This window comes from Rhizopus microsporus (assembly GCF_002708625.1).
Source record: "Rhizopus microsporus ATCC 52813 unplaced genomic scaffold scaffold_13, whole genome shotgun sequence".
Classification (NCBI taxonomy): Eukaryota; Fungi; Mucoromycota; class Mucoromycetes; order Mucorales; family Rhizopodaceae; genus Rhizopus; species Rhizopus microsporus.
Genome location: NW_019671928.1, coordinates 144,098 through 166,993, shown reverse-complemented (window position 1 = coordinate 166,993; position 22,896 = coordinate 144,098). Strand labels below are relative to the sequence as shown.

At 38.5% G+C, this 22,896-nt stretch overlaps 12 protein-coding genes across 12 annotated transcripts; 7 read left to right on the top strand and 5 right to left on the bottom strand.

The window, feature by feature from the left end:
• Window positions 1-682: 682 nt before the first annotated feature.
• On the top strand, window positions 683-1,300 carry RHIMIDRAFT_293372 (uncharacterized protein; the record flags this gene model as incomplete). Its single annotated transcript, XM_023613978.1, has 1 exon — window positions 683-1,300. One exon carries the CDS (start codon window positions 683-685, stop codon window positions 1,079-1,081), a length of 399 nt encoding a protein of 132 aa, XP_023464262.1. The 3' UTR covers window positions 1,082-1,300.
• Window positions 1,301-1,792: 492 nt separating this feature from the next.
• On the top strand, window positions 1,793-2,764 carry RHIMIDRAFT_314592 (uncharacterized protein; the record flags this gene model as incomplete). Its single annotated transcript, XM_023614943.1, has 1 exon — window positions 1,793-2,764. The coding sequence occupies exon 1, from the start codon at window positions 2,018-2,020 to the stop codon at window positions 2,762-2,764; it is 747 nt and encodes a 248-aa protein (XP_023464261.1). The 5' UTR covers window positions 1,793-2,017.
• Window positions 2,765-6,057: 3,293 nt separating this feature from the next.
• On the top strand, window positions 6,058-7,390 carry RHIMIDRAFT_31435 (uncharacterized protein). The gene is made up of 2 exons (XM_023614929.1): window positions 6,058-6,312; window positions 6,361-7,390. Exons 1-2 carry the CDS (start codon window positions 6,111-6,113, stop codon window positions 7,230-7,232), a joined length of 1,074 nt encoding a protein of 357 aa, XP_023464260.1. The 5' UTR covers window positions 6,058-6,110; the 3' UTR covers window positions 7,233-7,390.
• Window positions 7,312-8,089, bottom strand: RHIMIDRAFT_31429 (uncharacterized protein). Its single transcript, XM_023614924.1, has one exon. It carries the CDS (start codon window positions 8,014-8,016, stop codon window positions 7,549-7,551), a length of 468 nt encoding a protein of 155 aa, XP_023464259.1. The 5' UTR covers window positions 8,017-8,089; the 3' UTR covers window positions 7,312-7,548.
• A 34-nt stretch (window positions 8,090-8,123) lies between these two features.
• On the top strand, window positions 8,124-8,572 carry RHIMIDRAFT_239377 (uncharacterized protein; the record flags this gene model as incomplete). Its single annotated transcript, XM_023609163.1, has 3 exons — window positions 8,124-8,252; window positions 8,302-8,482; window positions 8,535-8,572. 3 exons carry the CDS (start codon window positions 8,124-8,126, stop codon window positions 8,570-8,572), a joined length of 348 nt encoding a protein of 115 aa, XP_023464258.1.
• An 848-nt stretch (window positions 8,573-9,420) lies between these two features.
• Window positions 9,421-10,461, top strand: RHIMIDRAFT_245065 (uncharacterized protein; the record flags this gene model as incomplete). Its single annotated transcript, XM_023610145.1, has 1 exon — window positions 9,421-10,461. The coding sequence occupies one exon, from the start codon at window positions 9,421-9,423 to the stop codon at window positions 10,459-10,461; it is 1,041 nt and encodes a 346-aa protein (XP_023464257.1).
• Window positions 10,462-10,528: 67 nt separating this feature from the next.
• On the bottom strand, window positions 10,529-11,066 carry RHIMIDRAFT_239375 (uncharacterized protein; the record flags this gene model as incomplete). Its single annotated transcript, XM_023609162.1, has 3 exons — window positions 10,529-10,782; window positions 10,826-10,888; window positions 10,943-11,066. 3 exons carry the CDS (start codon window positions 11,064-11,066, stop codon window positions 10,529-10,531), a joined length of 441 nt encoding a protein of 146 aa, XP_023464256.1.
• A 133-nt stretch (window positions 11,067-11,199) lies between these two features.
• On the top strand, window positions 11,200-12,242 carry RHIMIDRAFT_239374 (uncharacterized protein; the record flags this gene model as incomplete). The annotated part of the gene is made up of 6 exons (XM_023609161.1): window positions 11,200-11,285; window positions 11,339-11,457; window positions 11,505-11,575; window positions 11,637-11,849; window positions 11,905-12,002; window positions 12,062-12,242. The coding sequence occupies 6 exons, from the start codon at window positions 11,200-11,202 to the stop codon at window positions 12,240-12,242; spliced, it is 768 nt and encodes a 255-aa protein (XP_023464255.1).
• RHIMIDRAFT_31401 (uncharacterized protein) lies at window positions 12,114-13,843 on the top strand. The gene is made up of 7 exons (XM_023614907.1): window positions 12,114-12,414; window positions 12,470-12,702; window positions 12,758-12,992; window positions 13,043-13,151; window positions 13,208-13,525; window positions 13,570-13,656; window positions 13,708-13,843. The coding sequence occupies exons 1-6, from the start codon at window positions 12,276-12,278 to the stop codon at window positions 13,634-13,636; spliced, it is 1,101 nt and encodes a 366-aa protein (XP_023464254.1). The 5' UTR covers window positions 12,114-12,275; the 3' UTR covers window positions 13,637-13,656; window positions 13,708-13,843.
• Window positions 13,844-17,739: 3,896 nt separating this feature from the next.
• Window positions 17,740-18,194, bottom strand: RHIMIDRAFT_31354 (uncharacterized protein). Its single transcript, XM_023614866.1, has one exon. The coding sequence runs from the start codon at window positions 18,149-18,151 to the stop codon at window positions 17,921-17,923; it is 231 nt and encodes a 76-aa protein (XP_023464253.1). The 5' UTR covers window positions 18,152-18,194; the 3' UTR covers window positions 17,740-17,920.
• An 833-nt stretch (window positions 18,195-19,027) lies between these two features.
• Window positions 19,028-19,419, bottom strand: RHIMIDRAFT_259165 (uncharacterized protein). The gene has a single exon (XM_023611385.1). It carries the CDS (start codon window positions 19,359-19,361, stop codon window positions 19,197-19,199), a length of 165 nt encoding a protein of 54 aa, XP_023464252.1. The 5' UTR covers window positions 19,362-19,419; the 3' UTR covers window positions 19,028-19,196.
• A 1,384-nt stretch (window positions 19,420-20,803) lies between these two features.
• Window positions 20,804-22,095, bottom strand: RHIMIDRAFT_228584 (COX4, subunit IV of cytochrome c oxidase). Its single transcript, XM_023607621.1, has 3 exons — window positions 21,641-22,095; window positions 21,455-21,586; window positions 20,804-21,403 (listed from the first exon to the last, which is right to left on the bottom strand). The coding sequence occupies exons 1-3, from the start codon at window positions 21,846-21,848 to the stop codon at window positions 21,267-21,269; spliced, it is 477 nt and encodes a 158-aa protein (XP_023464251.1). The 5' UTR covers window positions 21,849-22,095; the 3' UTR covers window positions 20,804-21,266.
• Window positions 22,096-22,896: the final 801 nt, after the last annotated feature.

Genomic DNA, 22,896 nt, shown 5'->3' with positions numbered 1-22,896 from the left:
CTTTGGCAATCGCAGCTATGCTCTTGCCCAGTGGTTCCTGCCAACACTGCTAGAAGAACAAACAGTACGTCGTTAAACGTACCAATCTAGTCGGGTACACAGAGGTTGGATGTGTTTTTGTTTTTTTATACTCTATAACAATGAATAGAACAAGCGAGTGTTGCTGGGCATTTGTAAGCGTTGAGTTGGAATTATTTAACTGAGTGACGTAACAATCTTTTTATAAAGTTGCATTTTTGCAATTTTTATAATTTATACGAAAAAGTGACAAGTCTGCGAGACACCTCTTTCTGGAAATATAGTGTACAATTTTTTCTCGCTCTGGTGGCTATCTTGATGCTGCTGCATTGGTCAATCAAAACAAGACCAAAACCCTTGCCATTATGAACCAACTCTCAGCTATTGGTGCTCACCACAAAGGCTTTTCTCCTCTTCTGATACCCGTTTTTACAGCCACATTGTTCGTGCTCAACTGGAATACAGCCTGGCCATTACCAAGAGCACCACATTCCTTAGCAGGCAATTGAAAGTTGCCCAAAACGTTTGTTTGCGTCGAATTTTCGGTGGCTCTCACACATCTTCCACCACGGTAATACTACATACGTCGAAGCTACCAACCTGCAGGAACGTGCTTATACTCTGCAGTCTCAGCTTCTCCTACGCTCCCTTACTCTTCCAGAAGATGTTCTGTTACACCATCTTCTTCCACTTATCCGCCGGCCCCGAAGTCACTCCCAATGGTACAATCGTTCTAGGCCTCCTATTTGGAAGAGATGTCCTCCCAACCAAGAGTCCCTGGATCGTCGCTCTTTACGGTCAATACAACGAGAATACCACCAAGACAACCTCAACAATAAACGATCTACGTATACTTCCATTCTTCTTACACATTGTCGTCCAACTATCTCACTCGCCCCTGTCCTATGGCTACCCATGTCCAAGTCTGAAAGAGGTCGTTGCATACGTTGGCGTCTTACCTGACTTCCTGGCGGTCGATACAAAACCTGTCCTCGGCACCCTGGTCAACCTTTCACAAAAGTCATATCATTTACTGTCTCCAGATGCCTCAAACCATTTCTGACCCATTGTCCTTCCTTTTAAATATGCTACCTACCAAGAAGCCTCGCTTTGCTAACACAACACTCTCATGGACCATCCGCTGGTCAACCATATGCAGAATCCTATATGAACTCGATTACCTATATCGCGCTAAGCTTCCACCTACCCCGCCCACTCACCTCGGGCAAAAACTCTTAGAATGGCTCCTCTCTTTTCCTTCTCACTAGTGTACCTTACACTTGACCCCATTCACTCCTTCTAAAGCATTTTTACCCTTGATCCCAAAAGGGTTTTTTAGTCACCTATATTCTTCCTTTCTGAACTGCCCCGAGCGGGAAAGATATAATATTAAAATCGTGCGCCCATTAGAGGTTTTAATTATTTATAAATATAAATCTGTTCAAACGTACAGTTTTTTCTAGTTCAAAAAATTATAATATACGTTACACTAACCGCAATAAAAACAATTGCTTCAACTATGCCACCTGGTGACATAAATAACAATAATTTAATAAATATGGATGATGCTCTCACTCAGAAAGCAGTAGTTACTTTGATTTTGCAGTTTGAGAACCACCGCAAATCTTTGGAATGTCCTCATTGCGAGAAGATGACCCAATTTCGTTGTAATGGATCCACTAAGGTCGATCCACCCATTCCCATATTTCGTTGTCATGGATGTGAAAAGACCGTTAACGCTCAAACCATGTGTAGATTATTCAGTCTTTAGTTTCTCCTAACAGTCTTGTAAGCTCACCAAACAACGAAGCTTCTGGAGTTTTCTACAATACACAACCTACTCAAAATAGCAACACAAATGATCTGGCACACGACACGCAGCCCTTACTGGGCATGATTAAGCGCCTCTCAACCGAACTTGCAGAAGCCCGTGCAGAGATAGCCAGTTTACGTCAAAGTGACCCAGCTTCAAGAACAAGCGACACAGCAATCTACGAATATGAACCAGCCTAACCATCACGAAGACGACAAACATCTCAGTTCCGAAGATTTTCCTGCACTGCCCTCCCAAACGCCTCCATGGCATAGCCCTCAGCGTATTTCCCAAATCAAGCGTAGCCTTGCGGAGCATGAACAACAACGTCGATTGCAACGGCAAGAAGCAGCCGCACGCCTCCTACAGCCACCACCTGAGAATCAAGGATTTCAATACGTATACTTACCAATTAAAGCACGAGATCCTATCGGCCAGGTTCGTACTCGTTTGAGAAAACTCGATATTACGAACAACCGCATATTAAATATACACTATCCAGACCGCAATTTTGTTGCGTTACTTGTGCATAATGATTATGTGAATGAGCTTCGTAAACAATTGGAACGCTTTAAAGTTACCTTTAAGGATAATTTTGACCCTTGTGGTTCCAAACTCTTGCGAGATCCTAAATATACTGATCTTTCACCTGAAGAAAGAGCCAATTTCGCCCTCATGTATCACAGTAACCGTATGGCACGCGCCCTGGACTACATTCGCGCCCCCATCAAGCACGCTGTTGCTCGTTTCTTCTACTCTAAAGGATGGATCAGTAAAACAATTTTACAAGGAACCTTATCTAGCAGTCGTAAGTATCCGACCAAGCTGCCGGCATCTTTTAATCTGATGATGTCTCCATGGACAACGCGGATGACTTATTCCACGAATCTATCAATACCGACACTAACTCTACAAGGGAAGCTATTACCATAGGCAACTCTGTATCCTTATGAAATACCTAACAATTACGCTTTTCAACGCCACTGGTCTACCCAGACATGTCATTACACCTATTATTGACACAGCACAACCAACATTGGTCCTTTTAATCACTGAAGCCTAGTTACTCCCACCTACAAGATAGCCAACAAATTGGAAACAATTTCATACGTATGGTATACCTATGAAATACTATAATAACAGAGGCGCGCAAGATATATGTATGCTGATAAATCCTAACTGTCCGTACCATATCCATCACTTGTCCTCTCGTGATTCTTCTTTTTCACAGTATCAACTCTCCTTCACAATAGCTGATACATTAACTCACTGCTTGTATTTGCCATCTTCTCTGAATAATTAGACAGTCTTGGAGATTCTATCATCGCTCCCATCAACAACTCCTAACACAAGGCAAACCATCATATGCGGTGATTTAAACGCTAGACTTGGCCCTTATACAGGGGACCGCTCGACCAATCCTCGGGGTAACGTTGTACACCGCTGGCTTAAAGAAAAGGGCATCATCGTATGAAATAGGCGACTGGATTTTGGCCAATCAACATTTCTGACACATAAAGGGGGCAGTATTATTGATCTTTTCATGAGTACTACTGAACTAAACCAACCAGAAATGAAGATCCATGTGGATAAATCCCTCGATTCCAACCACAAAATGATCTCTTTCTCTTTTAAAACCACTGCTCCTTATCAACCGATATAGGTACAATGAGTCATATGGAATCTTGAAAAATTGAGAGAACAAAAGGTTCGCGACGCATACACTCAGCAAATGCAATAAACCTTAACCCGTCTTGAACTGTCAACTAAATCTGTTTCCCATCGGGTTGATGATATAAAAACAGCACAAAGACGTATAGAAGAGCTCAGCCATTCTATATGTCAAATCATATATGACTCACTAGATGCCACATGCGGTCGGGTTACTTCAAGCTATAATTGCTGGCAGGGCTTCTGGACCACTGAAATGCTACAGGCCCTTCAAATCCGTGAACACTACTGTCGTAAATGGAGCAAGGCGTATGGCCTTAATAAGCTACATCGCTGGATTCGACATTAGGAAGCCTGTTCTCGTCTTAAGCGACTAATACATCGACGACGACGAGAGGCATGGGAGAAATTTTGTCACCAAATGACCACAGGCGAGTATACTAAAGCACTGGCGAAATTAAGTAAAATACGCAAAAATCGTACTTTAAAGCCAACTTTCTCCACTTCTGAATGTACACAGCACTCTATGAACATAATGGCGACACACCTGGAATCTATTTATTCTGGTGGTCCACTTAGTAATGTGCGAGCACATGAGATTGCCTTACCTACTCTACCTTCGGATGAAAAATGCCCCTTCGACATTGATCTTATTCAAGATACTATAAAACATTTGCCTGCCAAAAAGGTCTCATGTGTAGATCATTTACGTATTGAAATGCTAAAACACATTCAACACTTAGTGGCACTAGTTCTTCTCATCCTGTTTCAAATGTGCTGGGCCTGATCCTATCTCCCTTTGCCTTGGCGTATCGCACAAGTCGTTCCAATTCATAAAAAGGCCCTCCATCAGGCCCAGATAGCTACTGTCCAATAAGTTTAACCGCAGTTTTTAGAAAAATTCTGGAACGTTGTATACAACCCACATTGACAAGCGAAGGATCACCGCTGGATCTTGCGCAAGGGGGATTTCATGAATCTCGCAGTACTTTGGACCAAACTTTATACCTTTCAGAGATCTGTCAAATACTACGCTCACAACTTCGCATTACTCCGGTTTTAGCCTTCCTGGATATAAAATCCGCGTATGATAAGGTTAACCGCAGCTTCGTTTGGGAAACCCTCAGTCAATATATCCTGCCTCCTTTACTGGATCTACTACATAATCTTTTCGATGACGTCCAAATCGAAGTTTTACTTTCTAATGCTACTTCTCGTCGATTTCGTCCAAAAACAGGCGTTTTACAGGGCTCCGTACTCTCACCGTATCTTTACTCGGTATACATGAACCAACTATCAGCTCAACTGTGTCCTCAAGCTCTTTCATCTAGCTCGTTACCGCTGGAAATGATACCATCCCTGAATTGCCTACCCTATGCTGACGATGAAGCCTTCATCACCAAGCACCCAAATATGATTGACCTACTGCGACAATGCTAAAATCATAGTGTACAAATGGGATACAAACAGAATCCATCTGAATGCGTGATTTTGGACAGTAGCACAGATCCAATTACATATACCACTTACGATCAGCCATTACCAAGAGAAACAACTTTCGCATGCCTTGGCGTCCCCTTTAAACCGAGTGGGCACCTCAATCCAGAAGAACTTCTTTTTACTTTACCTTCATTTTTTACTTGAGCCCGAAGGGGATTTTTTAGTTTCTTTTCACATTTTTATGATCTTGTCCGTGGGTGGGTTTTATAGCACTCAATAGGGCATGTTATTAAAAAAAAAAAAGAAACCCATCAAGTCTTGTTGCGAGTATTGTTTGTCGGTGTAACAGCATCTATTCTTGGAAACGCACGACGTCCATCAGGCGCGGCTTTACTTTTCAGAAACAGTACAGTTTTTCTAGAATGCGTTGCCAAATCGGTTTCATTCGCGGCAATACATTAAGCCAGAACCGATTGGCCAAGAGTCAGTTACCGAGTCTTTACATTGTCATCAACCCGCAGTGTAACTAAAAAATCCACAAATAGGCCTTTCATGAAAAATTTCTCCTTTTATAGACAATATCTCCACTCCTATTCATACGTCCTTTATGCAGCATTCAACTGAAGCACAGGGCAATTTGATGACTCTGCCTCTTTCCCTTATTGGCTTTAAAAAAGAGAAGGAAATAATCTACTGCTGTTACCATGACCATGTGTTATGGAATATTTCGTAATTTAAAGTGTCTGCATTTTCTGCTCAGCTGATGGTAGAAAACAAGGATTGTTACATTTTCATCAGGCTGTCATTTACACGCGATATTCGTACGTTTGTAGAAATGGACTAAAAAGCATACATTTTATACATGGATGTACAATTGTAATATATTTGACAAGGGTAAATTTGTTGCATTACATGGCCGATCTGCACTATTTCCAATGCAAAACTTTAGAGCTCTTTTCTGTTTACTACAAAAACCTTGAGAAGATTCTCATCTAAACCCTTTTTGGTAATTCTGTGCGATCTCGTGAGAAGGTAAAAAAGGTGTGTGCATATCCCTGGTCCATCAATGAGAAAAAAAAATAAAAATAATGCTTGATATATGATTTACACAATATTGTACTTTTTCTTTTTGTTATTCTTTCTTTCTTTGTTTTGAATCTTTTAAATCATGAAAACCATATCGACAAACAAACCAAATGCAAAACTAAGGATCCATTTAGAGAATAATCACTTAATCATGTATGGCTCAGCATTAGAGTCCTCTGGTTGTGTGCTGAGAGGAGCTCTAAGTTTAAAACTAAAGAAATCAACGAGCTTTAAATCACTAAGTTTACATTTCCTTGGGAAAGTGTCTGTCAGTTGGAATCAAGGTAAGTCAAATTATAGGTTATATGCATAATCTCACCCTTTATATGCAGTAGGGAATGGTTATGAGCGTAAATTTAACGATACTCGAATAGTCATTAGCCATACCTGGACTTTTTTGATGCCACAACAAAAGCAACTTCATCTACTCTCTGCAGGCATACATACATTCGAATTTGATTTGATCTTACCTGGAAGTTTACCGGAATCAACACGGATGGACAAGTATTACAACGTAGAGTATCAATTGAAAGCAGTGGCAGAGAAGCCTGGGTTTTCAAGAAATTATACAGCTCAGCGCGATATTCATCTATCAAGGCAAAGGCCAAATTTGACTACGGATTACTATGACCCTATTCATGTCACGGATCAATGGGCGGACAAGTTGAGTTGTGAGGTCTCTTTACCGACCAAGGTGTATACCTATGGTGATCTTATCCCCATTACGATCGATGCTGTCCCATTAAAACCTAATCTACGTGTACTCTATGTGAGCTGCACATTCAAAGAGAGCATCACCTGCCGAGCAGTCAATGGTTGGTTCAATGGTAAAAATAAAAAGCAGGGACGCATAATAGAATATACAAGAAAGGACACAAGTAGCAGTAGATTAGTGGAAAACTGTAGATGGTCAACATCGATCCATATGAACGTGCCTAGAACAATTACGGATATTCAGTGTGACGTGAGCAATGAATCTGTTCGTGTACGACATAAGCTTAAGCTTGTGCTCTTTTTAGAACATCGACATGAACTACATGAGTTGAGAACGGAAATACCAATCATTATAGCCATCACGGACTCCATTGGTGTTTTGCCCCCTTATGAAGATGTCTGGCAGACATTACCTTATGATCCTTTACTTATGCTAACCCCAAGTACAAGTAGTATTCCCCCTAGTTATCATAGTGTAGCTGTAAATTAATAAATTGCATTTATTTTCTATAACAAAAATGAGGTTATCATGACGTGTACACAGTGGTTGATACAAAATCTCGATAAGATAAACCTGATTTTATATATGCGATCAATTCGCTCAATAGTCGTTCTGCTACCAGTTTATCATTTTCTAACCATTCTGCTGTCTTTTGAATAATGATAGGATCATGCATGTCTATTTTTCTAGCACCCTTTGATCTAAACGGTATCAATAGGATATCCGCAATGTGATCTATCACAAAAGGATCAATGTATTCCATATCATGAATAGCCGTTAAATCTTGTCTGAGAAACTCTTTGGCCTATGCATGTTGATACATATATGAGATTATATCTATCCTTATTCTATTTAACGCTATATATATAAATACTTTTGGTATATGCTCAGGTGTGATGATGGTAAAGTTGACATGACGCGGTAGAGGCTCAGGGTAACAAGTTTGATGATATAGTCCCTTGTAGACCTGTTTTCTTTGCAATTTTATTTTTTCGCCTGGAGATAAAGTGCGCTTTCGACGTAAAGGTGGTTCATGTGTCTCATACTGTCTGTCTTTTAAAAAATATTCATCAAAGTCATTGTTTTCTTCATCAACATTGTAGACAAGTGATTGAATACTTTGTCGACAAATAGGGCAATTGGCAGATTCAGGTGTAATATTTATCCAATAACAAATACATTCAAAGCAAAATGAGTGAAAGCAAGGCCGAAGGAAGGTTTCGTTGGAATACGTTTGCATACAAATGGAACATTTTGGCTTGATGTTGTTCATAAGGGAAAAAAATAGAGAAAAGAAAAAGTCACATAGAGATAAACCAAGTGAGGGGAAATAGAATTTCCTTTTTTTTTCTTCTTTTCTAAACATATATTCATTCAACCATGGGAGTCAAACAAAAGCCAACACAGTCTACATCGATAAATGGGCTAAGTCAAGTGTTAGATAAAGATAGAGAACGTGAAAAGAGAAGAAGAGCAGCAGAGACAAATGTAGGAAAAGAATTTCAAACGGTATGTTCTCTACTTGTACTTGTTCAGCTTGTATTGATATCTTGCTTAGATTGATTTCAATTCAATGGATATCTCAATACTTCGTAAATATGCTAGAGTACATAAAATTAAAGTAAAATCAAAGACAAACAAAGAAGAACTAGCAGCTGCAGTATCTCGTCATTTTGCAAATCAAACTGTTAAAGAACTTGATACAATTACTTGTTTCTTATATACCGCTCATTATAAAGGTAAGCATATGTCAATATCATTCACCTGCTCTTTTTATTGATTCATGTATAGATTCAGTCTTGAGATTACCACTTCAAACTGGATTTTAAAGTGAGCAAAAAAGCATTTCCCTTTCTTTCATTAGCTGATGTTGAAAAATAAATGTCGGAGACTAAAACATACTTTAAAAAGTTGTGTCAAGCACACAAATCTCAAGGACGGACTTTCTGGTCAACAGGCTCTGTGACAAACGAATATCTCCCAGCTGAGGATTTGGCAGCAGGCTGTAGGCCAATCATGTTAAAGACTTTTCCCTGCAATAGCTATATTGTATAGAGGCCGCTGAATAAGGTTGATATCAGGAGAGCATGAAGGAAGGCTAATGCATGGGATACTCGCCAACTACGTGATATGTCAGTATAGCTGTTCCTCATAAAAATCCTGAATATATGTTTACTTGTAAAAGTACACTTGCAAAAAAAAAAAAGAACCTGTCCGTTTCCTTATGGCTTAAAAATTTGTGAGAAAAAGAATGAGCTGTTGCTTATAAGAAACAGAAGAGATAGGCGTATAATAAAGGGACACGCTTGATGATGTCCAAATATCAAAGATAATGATGTATTACTGATGGGCAAAAAAAAAAGTAATCGCTGTTTTAATTTTGGTACACTTGCAGCAGCAACACACACACAAACATACACACCCCCTCTCTCACTCACTACCCCTTCTTTTTTTTAAAAAAATTTTATTTTCAATGATCCAATCGTGGACCATTCAAAGTCGTTTGTTGATTACAAGATCATTCTCATCAGCCACAAGAAAGGTTCATCCACCTGTCCATTCAGGGGTCATTGAACCCCTTCACATAAAACCCTTGATGAAAAAACCTGAAAAAGCAGCAGACAGACTACTTTCAGCCATTCGTCGAGGTAATGGACCTGCTGTATGGAAAGCATACATGAATCTGAAAAATGCAGGACATATAAGTCAACTACCCGAATTGTATCATTCCATGACAGTCCAGACGTTTCAACTCAAGGACAACGGAACGTATTCACCCAATTATTTGAAGTTTTATAGAAAATGTGTATCCGACATTCTAGAGACAGCAATAGCCAACGGATATATACTCAATAGCCGCGACTATAATTTGCTACTCAAGCTCTATGGACGATCACGCGACTGGAAGGCAGTGACAGACTGTTGGAACGAGATACCTGCTACTGCTGCAACTGAAGAAACCTTCAACATATACATGAGAGCAGCCATTCAATGTAGAAAGCCCGAGGAAGTGTTCAATGTCTACAGTAAAATGATGAAAGTGGGTGTGAGGCCAGATGTGAACACGTACGGCTTGTTGATTGAGGCTAACGGACGTATGGGCAATATTAATGAAGCGGATAAAGTGTTCTTGGATCACTTTGTGCCTAAGCGAGCCGATACAAATAAAATGTCCTTTATCTCGAGATTATTGATCAAGGAGCCCAAGAATCAATTTCATACAGCATCGGCTGCTCCTCTTCTTCTTCACACTATACCACCTCGTAGTGTCCTCACACCTACTGTCAATACGTTTGAAGCACTGATGGATGCACATGGCCGAAATAATAACATACCTGGATTACACCATATCTACAAGACAATGATGCCTCAGTATCATATTCAGCCCAACTTGAAGATATATGACACACTTATCAAATGGTATTGCCGTCATGGAGATACCGATGCTGCTCAAAATGTATTTATAGATATGGAACAAAGAGGAATCAAGCCTACAGTGACGTTATTCAACCACTTGTTCAGATATGAAGCATTAAAGAAGAATAGGCCAAAGGTGGCTGAAGCATTAATAGACTACATGAAGACAAAATACGGAATCAAGCCAATGCCTTCAATGTATACAACCTTGATCAAGATACACAACAGACATAATCGAGAGAATGAAGCCAGTAGATTACATGAGATTTATAAACAGTTAAAATTAAATAGAGAACAATAGTTGTATATGTATATAAATAAAACACTACTACTAGATAAAAGTGTGTGTATGCGTGTAATATGATGTGTTATAGTATAGCAGTAATGGTTGAATAAGACCCTATGATGACAATCAATATATGGATTAATGCCCATAGGAACGGTATCCAGGTTGACATAACAAAGAATCCTGCGTTATAGACAATAGCAATTGCCACACCAATGATGCTTCCAATCACAAATGAAGCAATGGCTCCTCCGATAACAAATAAAAATGGTATCATCATCAAAGTGTACCAATTCAAGGTACGTGACTTTGCAAACATCATGAATGCCCAAACACCTACGTTATATGAGTCCCATAGTTGTATATCATGTTTTATTACCTGCTGGTAAATAGACAACGAGAGAAAATAGCAAGGACCATATCATTGTAAACCTCCATATGTCTTTATAAAAAAAAGGTGTTAAAACAATACAACAAAGACAAAAGCAATGGATACCATTTATATAATACAATGAATGCTCTTTATCTGCTACCATGACTAATGGGTTATATCCTGGTTGAAAAGGCCAATAAAGTGAAGGCCATGAGGGTGCACTCTTATAGTCATTAGGAACAGACATTATAAAAGAGTAAAAAGAAAAAAGAAAAAAAGCAGCAAAAAAGCTATTACTATATTTGTAAGTGACATCACCTGTCCGTTTCTTGTTGTTTCTTTCTTTTTTTTTTTCATATTTCTTTACACTTGTTTCTTTTATGGGCTTGGACTTTAAAATAAAGTTGGCAAATACCTTTGCTACTATTTTCTTGATTAGCTCTCAGGGATTCAGTTTTTCTGGCTGGTAATTCAATAATACATAGCGTGTCCTGTATAGTTAACTCCCCTTATGATTAGGTTCCTGGGTCATTCTTATGACTTTGGTCCTCGAGACTTTGTGATTCTTTTGGCTGGAATACTTCACTTTTTATTGATTGGTTTTACTATTTACCAGTTCTTACCAAGTTCACCCAAAGGTAAAATAAATGCATATATATAATATAGCCATAATAACCATAAAAAGACGTGTATGAGGCTATTAGCTATTGGTATTTACTTACCGCTGTCTTGAACGGCATCGTTTCTTTCCTTTGGGTAAAAGGGAAAAAAGGAGAGAGAGAAAAAAAAAAAAAGAAACTAACTCTGGATTATATAGTACGCTCACCTTAATTTCTTTGCATTTGTTGGTCTTTTGTGGCAATTGGCAACCCTTGTATTTATCTATCACCGTTTTAATGATTACCCACCACGCAATAGCACTGATCATATATTTATCAATTCACCCTTCTCTATTTATACTGCCTATTCCTTCTTTATCGTTCTCTGGCAAGTATTCCAGTTTAGTGACCATACAAAGCATAGTCAACTTGTAGAGTATCATTTAAAGCTTAACAAACTATATATATATTAATACTTGACCATAGGCACACACCTTTATCATCATCGTCATCGGTTTTGTTGCCCTTCATTTGGTTGATTATTCTCATCGAAAGGATTGGGTCTATTCATTAACAACTGCTTGGTAAAGCAAGAAAGAAAAAAAATCATCATGACGAATGATTCTTATTTGTACTATTATAGGATACTTTTAGGAGCAGCTGTGTTCCTTAGTGACGCTCCACATACAGCGTCATTAATTGTCGTTGGTATCCTGTTGAGCGCTGTTGCAAGAACATTAATTCCAAACTGGTTGGAAAGAATCAACAGAAGATTTAGCCGCTGGGCCAACAGAATAGGAGAAAGAACACCATTGCTTTCTTAATAAACAAGATTCGAAGTGTAACGTTACCTGACGATGTTTAAATGCGCCATTTTCTGTTTTTCTTCTTTCTTTCCTTTTTTTTTTCTATATTTATTTATGATGAAAAAGTCGAATGAGTTTTCTATTTCTTTAGGCGATAAAAAGTATTATTTCCCAGGAGAGACACTTCAAGGTAATTCCTCCTTTATTAACATAATGATCATCCATGTATAATGATTTTTACGAAGGGCAAATCATACTCGATCTATCAAAATCAATTGACGTCCAACACATTACGTTGACCTTCAAAGGACTAATTGAAGGACAAGGAGAGAGGGTGGTGTTGATGAATGAGTCCAAAGTATTGGCTTTACCAAAGAAAGCAGGACAAAAATACAGTGTCTTTAGTGGTAATCAAATCCATACATTTGATTTTGAATTCAAGATACCCGACAACAACAACTTGCCAAGTTCGGTTAAGGTAATAAAAAAAAAGTCAACCATTAAAAGATGATGTAATCCTTTACATGCAACAGATACCAAAAGTAGTGGATATAAGCTATACATTAACAGCTGTTCATAAGAAACCAAAGCTCAAGTTATCCTCTACTCTTCCAGCCGCCGTTAAGAAAATCAAAGTGTTAGATTTAATCAATATCGAACAACTTGATTTTAAAAACGAAATAAATACCTGTTGTGACATCGGTTTCCTCAACAATGGTCTATTGACTCAGTGGAATATCAAATGCCCAAAATCTGCTTTCACTCCTGGTAAATATGACACATAATTGATTACAGGGGCTTATGCTAAACCTCACTAGGTGATATCATTCCTATTGACTGCAACATGCGTCATTTCCCTCCAATGGACAAAGCCAAAGCCTTAAAAGTATCCTTGGTTCAAGTCATTTACAAGACAAATAATCCCAAGTAAAGGAGAAATAGATTTTTTTTTTTTGGATACTAAAATAGCCCCCTCCACGCAGGATTATTGATAAAAGAGTCATAGTAGACTCATGTGTAGATATCAACACAACCGATGGTTCCTGTCAGTCCTCTACAGTGTCATTAAAGATTCCTCCAAACACACCACCCACCATATTTCCACTAAATGGTAGAATCATCAGTGTATCTTATTTTTTGAAAGCAGAATTAAACATGAAGGGCGTAAAATCAACAATACAGTTCCAAGAGACCTACTCCCAGGAATCGATTATACTTATCGGTACATATCCAACATCCAATGGACTAATTGACTGGGTGGATGATAAACTAGAGGAAACGACAGAATATTCCTCAAGTAAGTAAAGGCAATGATTTACTTTAGATATACTCATATCAAAGGAAGGCACAGAGATAATGAGCCCACATATTGCCAACTTTTCAAGGCTTTCCTTGGACTCCATTGCTGTTAAACCAATTTTAGAAGAAAAAAGTAAGCCCCTCCGAATGAATGTTTTATTCAAATCATTAACTGAGATAATAGGTTTTCTTTGTAGTGAGCCCGGCGAACTGGATTTGCCTGTGCTTTCTTCAAAGAGCGTTGACAGAAAAGTTCAAAGACGATACACAGACGGACATAAATCAACACCTAATTTGCCAGCACCAGATTACTATCGATCAATACCTAGTACCAGTTTACCAGACCTACAACAGCCCGCCTCGATTGAGATCAAGCCTTTAGGCAGACTAACAGAGGATGAGATAATTACATCGCCTTATCTGTCTCCAAAGCTTAAGCATACCGATATGGCCCTACAAGAGGATGATATCATTAGTCACAATAGCACAAAGGCCTCCAAGGGCTCAGTGACGTTCTTGGATAGCCTCGTCATGATGAACCATAAAGATAATATTGTGCTACATGCACCACATGAAATAGGTCCAAATGATATAATCCATAGAAAAGAAGTGCCTGATTTGTTAAGACAAGATACCATGTCTACTTCATCTTCAAACGAGTTACTAGACTATAGCAATCATAGTACAACAAATAGTGACACAACCATCATCTTTAGTTCATTAACATCTGATCATGGAATTCTTACTGAAAAGGTAGAAAGCCCTCAAAGACAAGAAATTCACACTTAATACTTTATATTTTATTTTGAATAAATTAAAAACCAGTAATCCATTGAGAGATACTCTCTCTCTCTCTGTGTGTATGTGTGTATACAAAGTAGATCAACTAAATAACTGATATTATAAAGAAAAGTATAGACTCTGCACTATATTAAAAATCATTCAGACTTTTCATATTCCTTATATTAATTTAATAAGAAGCCTGGCTGCTACATGCAGATCAACACATCCAATTACAAAAAAAGTACAAATAACAATAGAAATGAACATGGAAAAGCTTGATATCTTTAAGATGAACATTTTATATAAGTACAGTTATGGCGCGTGTGTTTTGATGAAGCTGTACTATCGAAGATCGTCATCAAAATCACTACCACCAATATCGATATCTTCATCTTCATCATTATCGTCGTCCTCTTTTAGGCTTTCTGAAGATGTCTTTGGTATGGAAATAACAGGCTGACTGCTGCTATTGTTACTACTATTACTACTACTACTACTGGCATTGCTCGTTTTGTGTTCGACCACCATATTCTTCACTTCGTCTTCTTCATCCTCTGATTCCTCTTTAACCTTCTTTTGTTGCATGTGAATTCTCTTACCACCAGCAGGCGTTCTTCTCATCATACTTCCACCCGTTGATGCTGATTTCTTTATACCGTAGGATGCTAGTTTGCCGCCGCCGTTACTTCCATTCGCTGCCGTTGACCATTTGCCACCCGATCTTTTTCGCGCATGAGCATTCTTGTGTTGTGCCGTGGTCAACTTTGGCTCTGGCGCATCCTGATCGTCGTCAAACCGTTTATCATCTTGCATCTCCGGAAGCGAACTGCGTCTTCGTTTCTTTTGTAAGTCCTTGGGATGAATATGAGTTGGAGGGGCGAGACTTGCCCTGCTAAAGAGTTCTTGTAGAGCGGATCCAGTCAAGATGCTATGTTTTACGTCTGTGTCTGACTCGTTGTCACCGTCATGCGACGAAGTATCACTGCTGTTTTGATTTGTGCCCTGGCTACTCACAGCATCGTTTGTCTCATCCCTCTTTTTAGTGTCAAACTGTCCGAGAAGAGGTGCTGTCTTGGGGCCATTCGTCTTCAGCGCCTTGTGCGGGTTGGCGAGAAGAAGCTCTTGTAGTTGGGCAGCAGCCACGCTGCCTGAAGATGATTGTCGAGAAATCGGAGGGACCGCAAACGGACCGGTCTTGTCAGTCCGCAGTGCCGCAAGGGCCAAGGCAGTGAGTCGATTATCACGTGCTGTAGGTTTCCTTGTGATCTGGATCGGCAGAGGAGATGGGAAATAAGATTCAATTGAGTCGTCTAGAAAGTGACCCAGCTTGTGTTGAATAGAGCATGTGATGGCTAACTCCTGGGCTCGACGTAGTGGGATCCATGTACCAAATAGCTGGCTCTTTCTTTTGGGCATACGCACGCGTTCCATTTCAAAGCTTAGAATCATGCTTCGTTCACTTTCTGTTTCGATGCCTCCAGCAGCTAGTAACGCAGTGCCATTAATAAAGCCAGTATCAAGTCGTCGCATGATACGGTACTCAGGTGCCGTTTCTGTTTTTTCAAGTACAACCACGCACACGGCGATGTGATCAATGACTGTAATATACATCGCTGGTGTCATGGGTGTCAATGTATGGACGACCGGTTCGGTGGCACTGTGGGCTAGGCTGGGTGCTGTATCGGTCGTAGGAGACACTAGAGGAGGTGGCGCTGAATTGCCCGTGTTCAATTTGTTGGTAATGTTGCTGTCCTTCTTCAAGAATGCTTCTAGTGCAGGAAACCTCGATAGGATGGATTTGATATCGATGGAAGGAGAAGCAGACGAAGTTGCCTGGGCTGTGCTGGTTGTGGGTGTTGATGCAGTGGGTGCGTTCGATGTAGAAGTAGTGGTAGTGGTTGAAGGTGGCAAGGAGGACGATGAGGAAGCATGATTAGCAGCTGCTGCTGCGGCGGCAGATTTTGTAAGTGTTTGCATATAGATGGCCATGGTCTTTGCCAAGTCAAATGTTGGTGACAATTGTTGCAAAGCTTGAAGATTCGAGGTCATTTGCTGTAGTGCGGATAGGTTAATATTTTGAATGTTCATCGATTTAAGCAGCTCAGATGCTGATAGCACCGCAGCAGATGGGGCTGTGTTGCTATTGTTTGTGTTGTTGGATGCAGGTAATATATCTCGTTTGGTATTTGTAGGTGCAGGTAATATGGGCGTAGGTGCAGCAGGTACGTTTGATGGTGATGAATCTTTCTTTTCATCGTCTTCAAACTTTACAAAATCCTCACTATTTTCTACATCCATCAGTGAAGAGCTTCCAGTTGGCTTCGAACTGCTTGTGTTCGCTGCTGTTTGTGATGCATTTGCTGTTGAAGACGGTGGTGGTGATGTTGACGGTGCTGCGGCTGTTACTTTTGATGTATTATTATTATCATTATTATCATTGTTAGATTGAGCTACAGTTTCGACATTCTCTTCTGCTGCTTCTTGTACTTTTTCCTGCCTAGTTTCTGTCTTTTCTTCTTCTTTATCCTTCTCATCCTTTTGTTGATCTCTCTCTGAGCTTTCCTCAGGTTCTTCTTCAATTTTATCTGCTACACCTCTTGCAGCACTTGCTAGCAGCACTTTTTGCAAGAGGGATTTGTCATTTGGGCCGAGCATAGCTGATGAAAAACTCTTTCGATGAGAGCGGGGTACACCACCAGATGATGATGAGCTACCAAAGTAGTCATCCAGTTCTGCGACAGATATTGATTCTGGAGTAGCAATGTTAAATGGAATATGATGGGCAGTTGAGGGATCATGGATATAGTCATTTTCAAAGTCATGTTCAAAAGAGAATGGTGTCCAGAATTCTTGTTCACCAGGAAAGCCGCTATTAAATGAAAATGAAGGTTTTCTTGCTGTTCCTCCTTCCAGCGGAGGTATAGAAAGTGTTGGTTTAGGTGGTTCGTCATGTGTAGTTGTTGATGTGGTTGAAGATATGTCGGATGTGGGATTGGCGGCATTAGATGGTCTACGAGAAGGTACCCTGATGGAAGGAATGGAGTCAAGATCGTCATCTGGCGGACCTTTTAACATTTCTTCATGAAAATCAGAGTGCTCACTGTCATCATCTTCTTGTTCTTCCTCTTCTTCATCTGATGCTATTTTAGTGAATCCAGAAACAGTGGAAGTAGATGATTTTCTACGTGAAGGTGATTGATCCAATTTTCGTTTCTTTGAAATATGAGTAGACTGTAATTGATCACTATCCATTTCTTCATGCTGACTTCTCGTACGTGATCTGGATGATTTTCTTAATGTCGATGGGCTTGATTTCTTTGCTTTTTTACGTAAATTCTTTTCTTCATCGCTTTGTGTCTTTTCTTCTTCTTTAGAATCAGTCTCTTGTTCCAATTCTGATTCTCCTGTGTTTGGTACTGATTCAGTAGCTAATGAATAGTTAATTTTTCTAGAATGATGTTGATCGACATGTTTTGCGAGTAAAGGAGCTCTTGGAGGATTATGCTCAGCGGCTCTTTTGAAATGTTGTGAAATACGAGAGGAGACTGTAGCAAAAGGTGTGGCACCACTAAATGATGGTTAAAATGTTGTCAAATATATATGTATATATAAATTTACCCAAGTGTTGCATATTTATGCTTCACAATTATATTTGCCAATTCTTTTGGTGAGCTTGGTTTATTTCCCATTTTGATTAAAGCTTTCAAAATAGCCGTGAATACTTTATCTTTTGCATCATCAGGATGGATTGGCACTGGTAAACCATTAGCACTGGTTCCTTCTTGACGCTTTTTTGGCTTATTTTCGACCGGATTCGTACTCGGTTTTTGATGGGCCATTATCATAAAAAATATATGTAAAATGAAGTGAGAAAAGAGGGTATTGAAATATGACAGATAAGGGAAGAAAGAAAGAAAAAACAAAACTAAATTTCCCCCGGTGGAAAAATTTGGTCTCAAAGAACGGAGTTTTATTTAAAATCAAAAACATCAAAAGATCATGTTTATCAACTAGTGTTTTATTCTACTTTTTCTTTTAAGAAAAATGGTATATTTTTATTCTTTGACTACTTTTAAAGAAGTAAAGAAAAATAAAGAAAGAAAGAGAAGAAGTAGGTCTCTTTTTTTTATTATGCTTTCCTTTCCCTCTTTCACTGTCTTTTTATTTTGTATCTCAGATTTAATATTCCGATTGTCAAGTCTACAAAATTGGATACGAATGACGAATTGGGGTTATTGTTCTTGAGTTTATTGTAAAACAAAGGTAACATCAAGCAGTGCTGATGTGTTTACAGTCAGGTTGGTGGGTATTGATAAGGTAAATGAACTGCGAGTCCCACAAACATATGCAGTTAGTACAAGCATTCAATTATATGAATAATTTCTTTTTTTTTTCTCTTACCATTCTTGTAAACTGTTTTCATTGGATGAAAGTAATGGATGCACGTTTGGGAGGTATTATGCTCGTTCGTTATGCATACAGAGGCATGCAGGCTGTGCTTCTTAGGTTTCCAGTGGCCGCTGTATCGCATGTATCCTTTGATTCGTGAGCCTATACCTAAGCCACGATCATCAACAAGCATGGTGGGTTTTACCTTTCTAGAAGATGTGGCATATCTACGATCATCTGAGTAAAGTCTATCAGGGTATTTGCGCTTTTGTAACTTACATCTTCTTTCCTGTTCCAGTCGACTTGGCGAGTAGTAAAAATTTTGTATAATATGTTTATGTTCAATATATGTATTATGTAATTCATTTAAATGTTCAAGTTTCTAGCATTTGCCGTATCAACTTTGCTTAAAAGGGCCTCGGATTTTTATCACTTGTCGTAGTCTTTTCAGCACGTTCAAGTTGTTTTCTATATTTCTGTGCACCGTTTTTATAGTCAACTTCAGATGCATGGAACTTGTATGGCCCAGGTAACTGCATATATGGAGGAGAACATTTGAATAGTGGAATCACTTGTTTCTTGTTCTGAAACATAATAATTGAGCATATTAGTGTTAGCGACAGTAAGCTCCATTATATCAATATCAGCATTATCTTCTTCCAACATGTTTTCTAAAGCAGAATACTTATTATATAGACCAAGATGAAGTTTAAAACTTTTCATGTCAAAGCCAACAGTTTCTGTCATAATAACAAGACCATTGTCAGTACTCAAAAGTGTAATTTTACTTGACTTTAATAAGCCATTGTCTATTTTTATATTTTCTACTTTGTCGATACACTTGAATGAATCTTGCGTGATAGCACGCGTCTTTTTGTTGCTTGGTTCTTGTACAAGAGATGGTGAAAAGAAAAAAGAGCATCAACGTTCAGAGCGTTTAAAGCGCTTGGTACAAGGCGTGGTGTTATTTTTGCAGTAAACTTGCTATAGCCTGTAGCATGCAAAATATTGTTGGACATCAAGAAAAAGGGAGTTGATACGATATTTTGTGCGACTTGATTTGATTCAGCTACGACAGCTTGATTGGATTGAACTTCATTGCTAGGTCTCTTCGGATCTGTACGCTTCCACTCTGGAGGTTTATGTGATTTTGAAGGATTAAAAAGACCCCTTTGCGGTTTTTTACCCTTCATAATACTAAGGGTGATGTAAAGAGAGAAAAGGGAGGCTTATTTGATGTAGTATATGGATTTATGAAGGGCTAGCTCTTCAATACTGTTGAATTGAGCTCCTTCTACATTCATAATGGTGTTATGATCCATAGCCATTTCCATTGATTTTGTGCAGCTGATAATGCTTTCTAGTAGTCGTGCAATAGGTACTAAATATTGTTCAATTATATTTATTGATTTGGGGCAGACAAATAAAGTAGTAAGGAGCAACCTTTTGTCCATATCTTCTGGCTTTAAAGCCTTGTTCATAGCATCCTTATGAGCATCATCATACATTGACTTGATTTTTTTGTTGATTGTAATCATTTCTTTTTTTTCAAGTGGAATAATATTTAACTCGCTCATGGTCATTGTACATACACAGCCTATCACGCTGAAGCAAGAGAATTCTTCCGTTTCTGTTATTAATTGCTTGTTTTTATAGGAGCTGTCATTGTATACACTATTTCCAGAAAGTAATGTCGTTCCAAGGTGTCGTATTTTGTATATTTTGTATTATAAATTTTCGAATTATGCGAAATTGCGTGCAGAAAAAACTGTACGATATCCAGAAAAGGAACTGACGAGTGCTGTTTTTGGCCTTAGGCGTTTCTTTGATCACAGGAAGCTGTGAACAATTCTTTAAAGGATTATTGCTGCTGTCTATTATGAAGAGATAGAAATTGATTTGATAATGTTGATGGTTTTGAGCGCATTCGAAAAGGTTAAGAATTGAGAGTGAAAGGCGGCTATTTGAAGTTGAGGAAAAATGCCACTTCACCGCATATCGATTCAGATTCCGACTTTGTCATCAGAAAGTGTAACTGAATCTACTTTGAGCTTGACTCTAGTTTGACATTTCGAAATGCAATCGTGTTGCTAACCCAACATATAATAGTCAGCCTTCTCATTCTGAATAAATTGGTATAAGCTCATTTGAACTTAAAGAAGGTGTTTATTTATTTTGTATGTGGATCAATTGTTTTATTGCTGTATCTATTTTGTGTTGTGAATATCTTTATAAACTACATGATATTCTTCTTTTATTGATAAACAAGGTAATATGTATTACACCAAATGAATGCTTTATTATGCTCTATGCCGTCAACAACTCACAAATATCTCACATATCCATATTATCTGTCATCTAGCCTTTTTAGTTGACAAAAGAGTAAAATAATAATAAAAAAATGAACTGATTTTTGTTAGATCTTTTACATGTAATTTATATATTAAAAAGGAACAAAAGAAAAAAGAAAATAATCCTTTTGATATCGTCTACATAAAAAGAATAGAAGCGTTGATTATTTCCTTGTGTTTCTTTTAAGTTGAATTGAAGAATTGTGTATGTTGAATTTTATTAATCGCTGGTAACATAACCCTTTCCTTTGTAACCTTCTGAAGAGATACCAGTGATGGGGTTGGAGTTCTGGCTCTTGAGATATTCGTTGGTAGCTTCTTCCCATTCTTTGCTGATAGTCTTGGGAGTTTCTTGTCCTATAAAAATATATATAAGTATTTAACTTGGCATCTCTTTAATCTCATTACCATTAACACGGATAGCATAGAAGAGAGCAGCGGAGGCAGCAATAACACCAGAGACACCACCAACAACCTTCATGCCATGACCAGGCTTGGTCAAAGGTTCACGAGGACCGTGAGGGCCAAAAGCAATGTAGTCTATCAAGTGTCAATAGGATTCCTGAAAAGTAAAGATAATAAAAAACTACTCACAGGCAGCCTTCTTTTCTTCAAGAGAAAGAACCTTCCAGTCACCCTTTTGTGCTTCTTCAAGTTGTTTAGCAATGGTGTTTTGTTCGGCAGTAGAAAGAGTCTTCCAACGAGTTTCAATGTTTTGGACAGAAACGTTAGTAGAGGCGTTACGGCGACCGACCATACGAACGGCACCAGTACGAGCACGAACAGCAGCAGAACGAAGCATGTTGATTATAATTTAAGAGAAGAGGAGGAGTAGAAAGGGTTGGCGGCGTTTTTTAATTTTTTTCAATTGCAAGTTTTTTCTGATCTTTTTGCCATGCCAGCCAGGGAGGCTGAGTCAAATACCGGGGCACCACTCAAAAGTAACACTCCGATAACTTGCCAGTTGTCTTTATTTTGCGCCCCACCAAAGTTGGCATCGACGTCACTACTACATGAGTCCAATCTCCGGCACCACAGCATCACACGTCACTTCAAAAATCTCCATATCTCTCTTTTTTTTTGCTTTCTTTTTAATGTTTTATTTCATTGAATGCTTAGTCAAGCCTCTTTATTACAAATAAATGAGAGTAAGTACGAATAAGTGTTAACTGAGGCGATGTTACAACCATACCGTAAAGGTTTGTAAAGTATAAAGGTAATTCAGTTATGATCAGATTTATATGAACTTAGCATAGTTCCTAATTCGTAACGTGATTAATCTCATGGAAAGGTAAATTTGACTATACACTGGTTTGAAACAGATCGCGTATAGATATTGCTTGCCTTAAGGCTTTACTTATGGCAACATCTCAAGATGGTTAAGTATAAGTTAAGACATTTCAGGCTCTCAGGGGCTATTAAGAATAATTTAATAGTTTTATTGGGCACCAAATCATCAGCCCAATTTAAATTTTATACATTGTTTTAATGGCTCTTGATGATCTTAATGGTGTATACACACAAAAGCACAATGTCTTGACTAACTGAGATCACTGTAGTTCAAAGGTAAAGAAATATAATAATATCCATGATACTGTATTTTTATTAACAAGTAAAGATTTAGTCGGCCCAAATGGGCCGATATAAACTACATTTTTTTTATTGGACAGACCTTCTCAGTTTACACGACGCGTGTGATTACTACAAAGCTTAAGACCTGTATTTTTATTTCGTTGAGTTTTTTAAATTATTTTTTATAGTATTAAACAGATCTAGAGGTTCTGTGGATGCTGCAAATAATTTACGTGATAATCTGACCTCTTATCACGACATTATCTCAACCGAGAGAT

Coding starts and splice junctions, on each gene's coding strand:
- RHIMIDRAFT_31435 (XM_023614929.1), top strand. CDS start 6,111: ATGAAAACCATATCGACAAACAAACCAAATGCAAAACTAAGGATCCAT. Junction 6,313..6,360: donor GTCTGTCAGTTGGAATCAAG/GTAAGTCAAATT, acceptor CTTTATATGCAG/TAGGGAATGGTTATGAGCGT.
- RHIMIDRAFT_31429 (XM_023614924.1), bottom strand. CDS start 8,016: ATGAACAACATCAAGCCAAAATGTTCCATTTGTATGCAAACGTATTCC.
- RHIMIDRAFT_31401 (XM_023614907.1), top strand. CDS start 12,276: ATGTTTAAATGCGCCATTTTCTGTTTTTCTTCTTTCTTTCCTTTTTTT. Junction 12,415..12,469: donor CCCAGGAGAGACACTTCAAG/GTAATTCCTCCT, acceptor ATTTTTACGAAG/GGCAAATCATACTCGATCTA. Junction 13,152..13,207: donor TACAAGACAAATAATCCCAA/GTAAAGGAGAAA, acceptor CCCTCCACGCAG/GATTATTGATAAAAGAGTCA.
- RHIMIDRAFT_31354 (XM_023614866.1), bottom strand. CDS start 18,151: ATGATAATGGCCCATCAAAAACCGAGTACGAATCCGGTCGAAAATAAG.
- RHIMIDRAFT_259165 (XM_023611385.1), bottom strand. CDS start 19,361: ATGTTGGAAGAAGATAATGCTGATATTGATATAATGGAGCTTACTGTC.
- RHIMIDRAFT_228584 (XM_023607621.1), bottom strand. CDS start 21,848: ATGCTTCGTTCTGCTGCTGTTCGTGCTCGTACTGGTGCCGTTCGTATG. Junction 21,587..21,640: donor TGAAGAAAAGAAGGCTGCCT/GTGAGTAGTTTT, acceptor GACACTTGATAG/ACTACATTGCTTTTGGCCCT. Junction 21,404..21,454: donor CTATGCTATCCGTGTTAATG/GTAATGAGATTA, acceptor ATATTTTTATAG/GACAAGAAACTCCCAAGACT.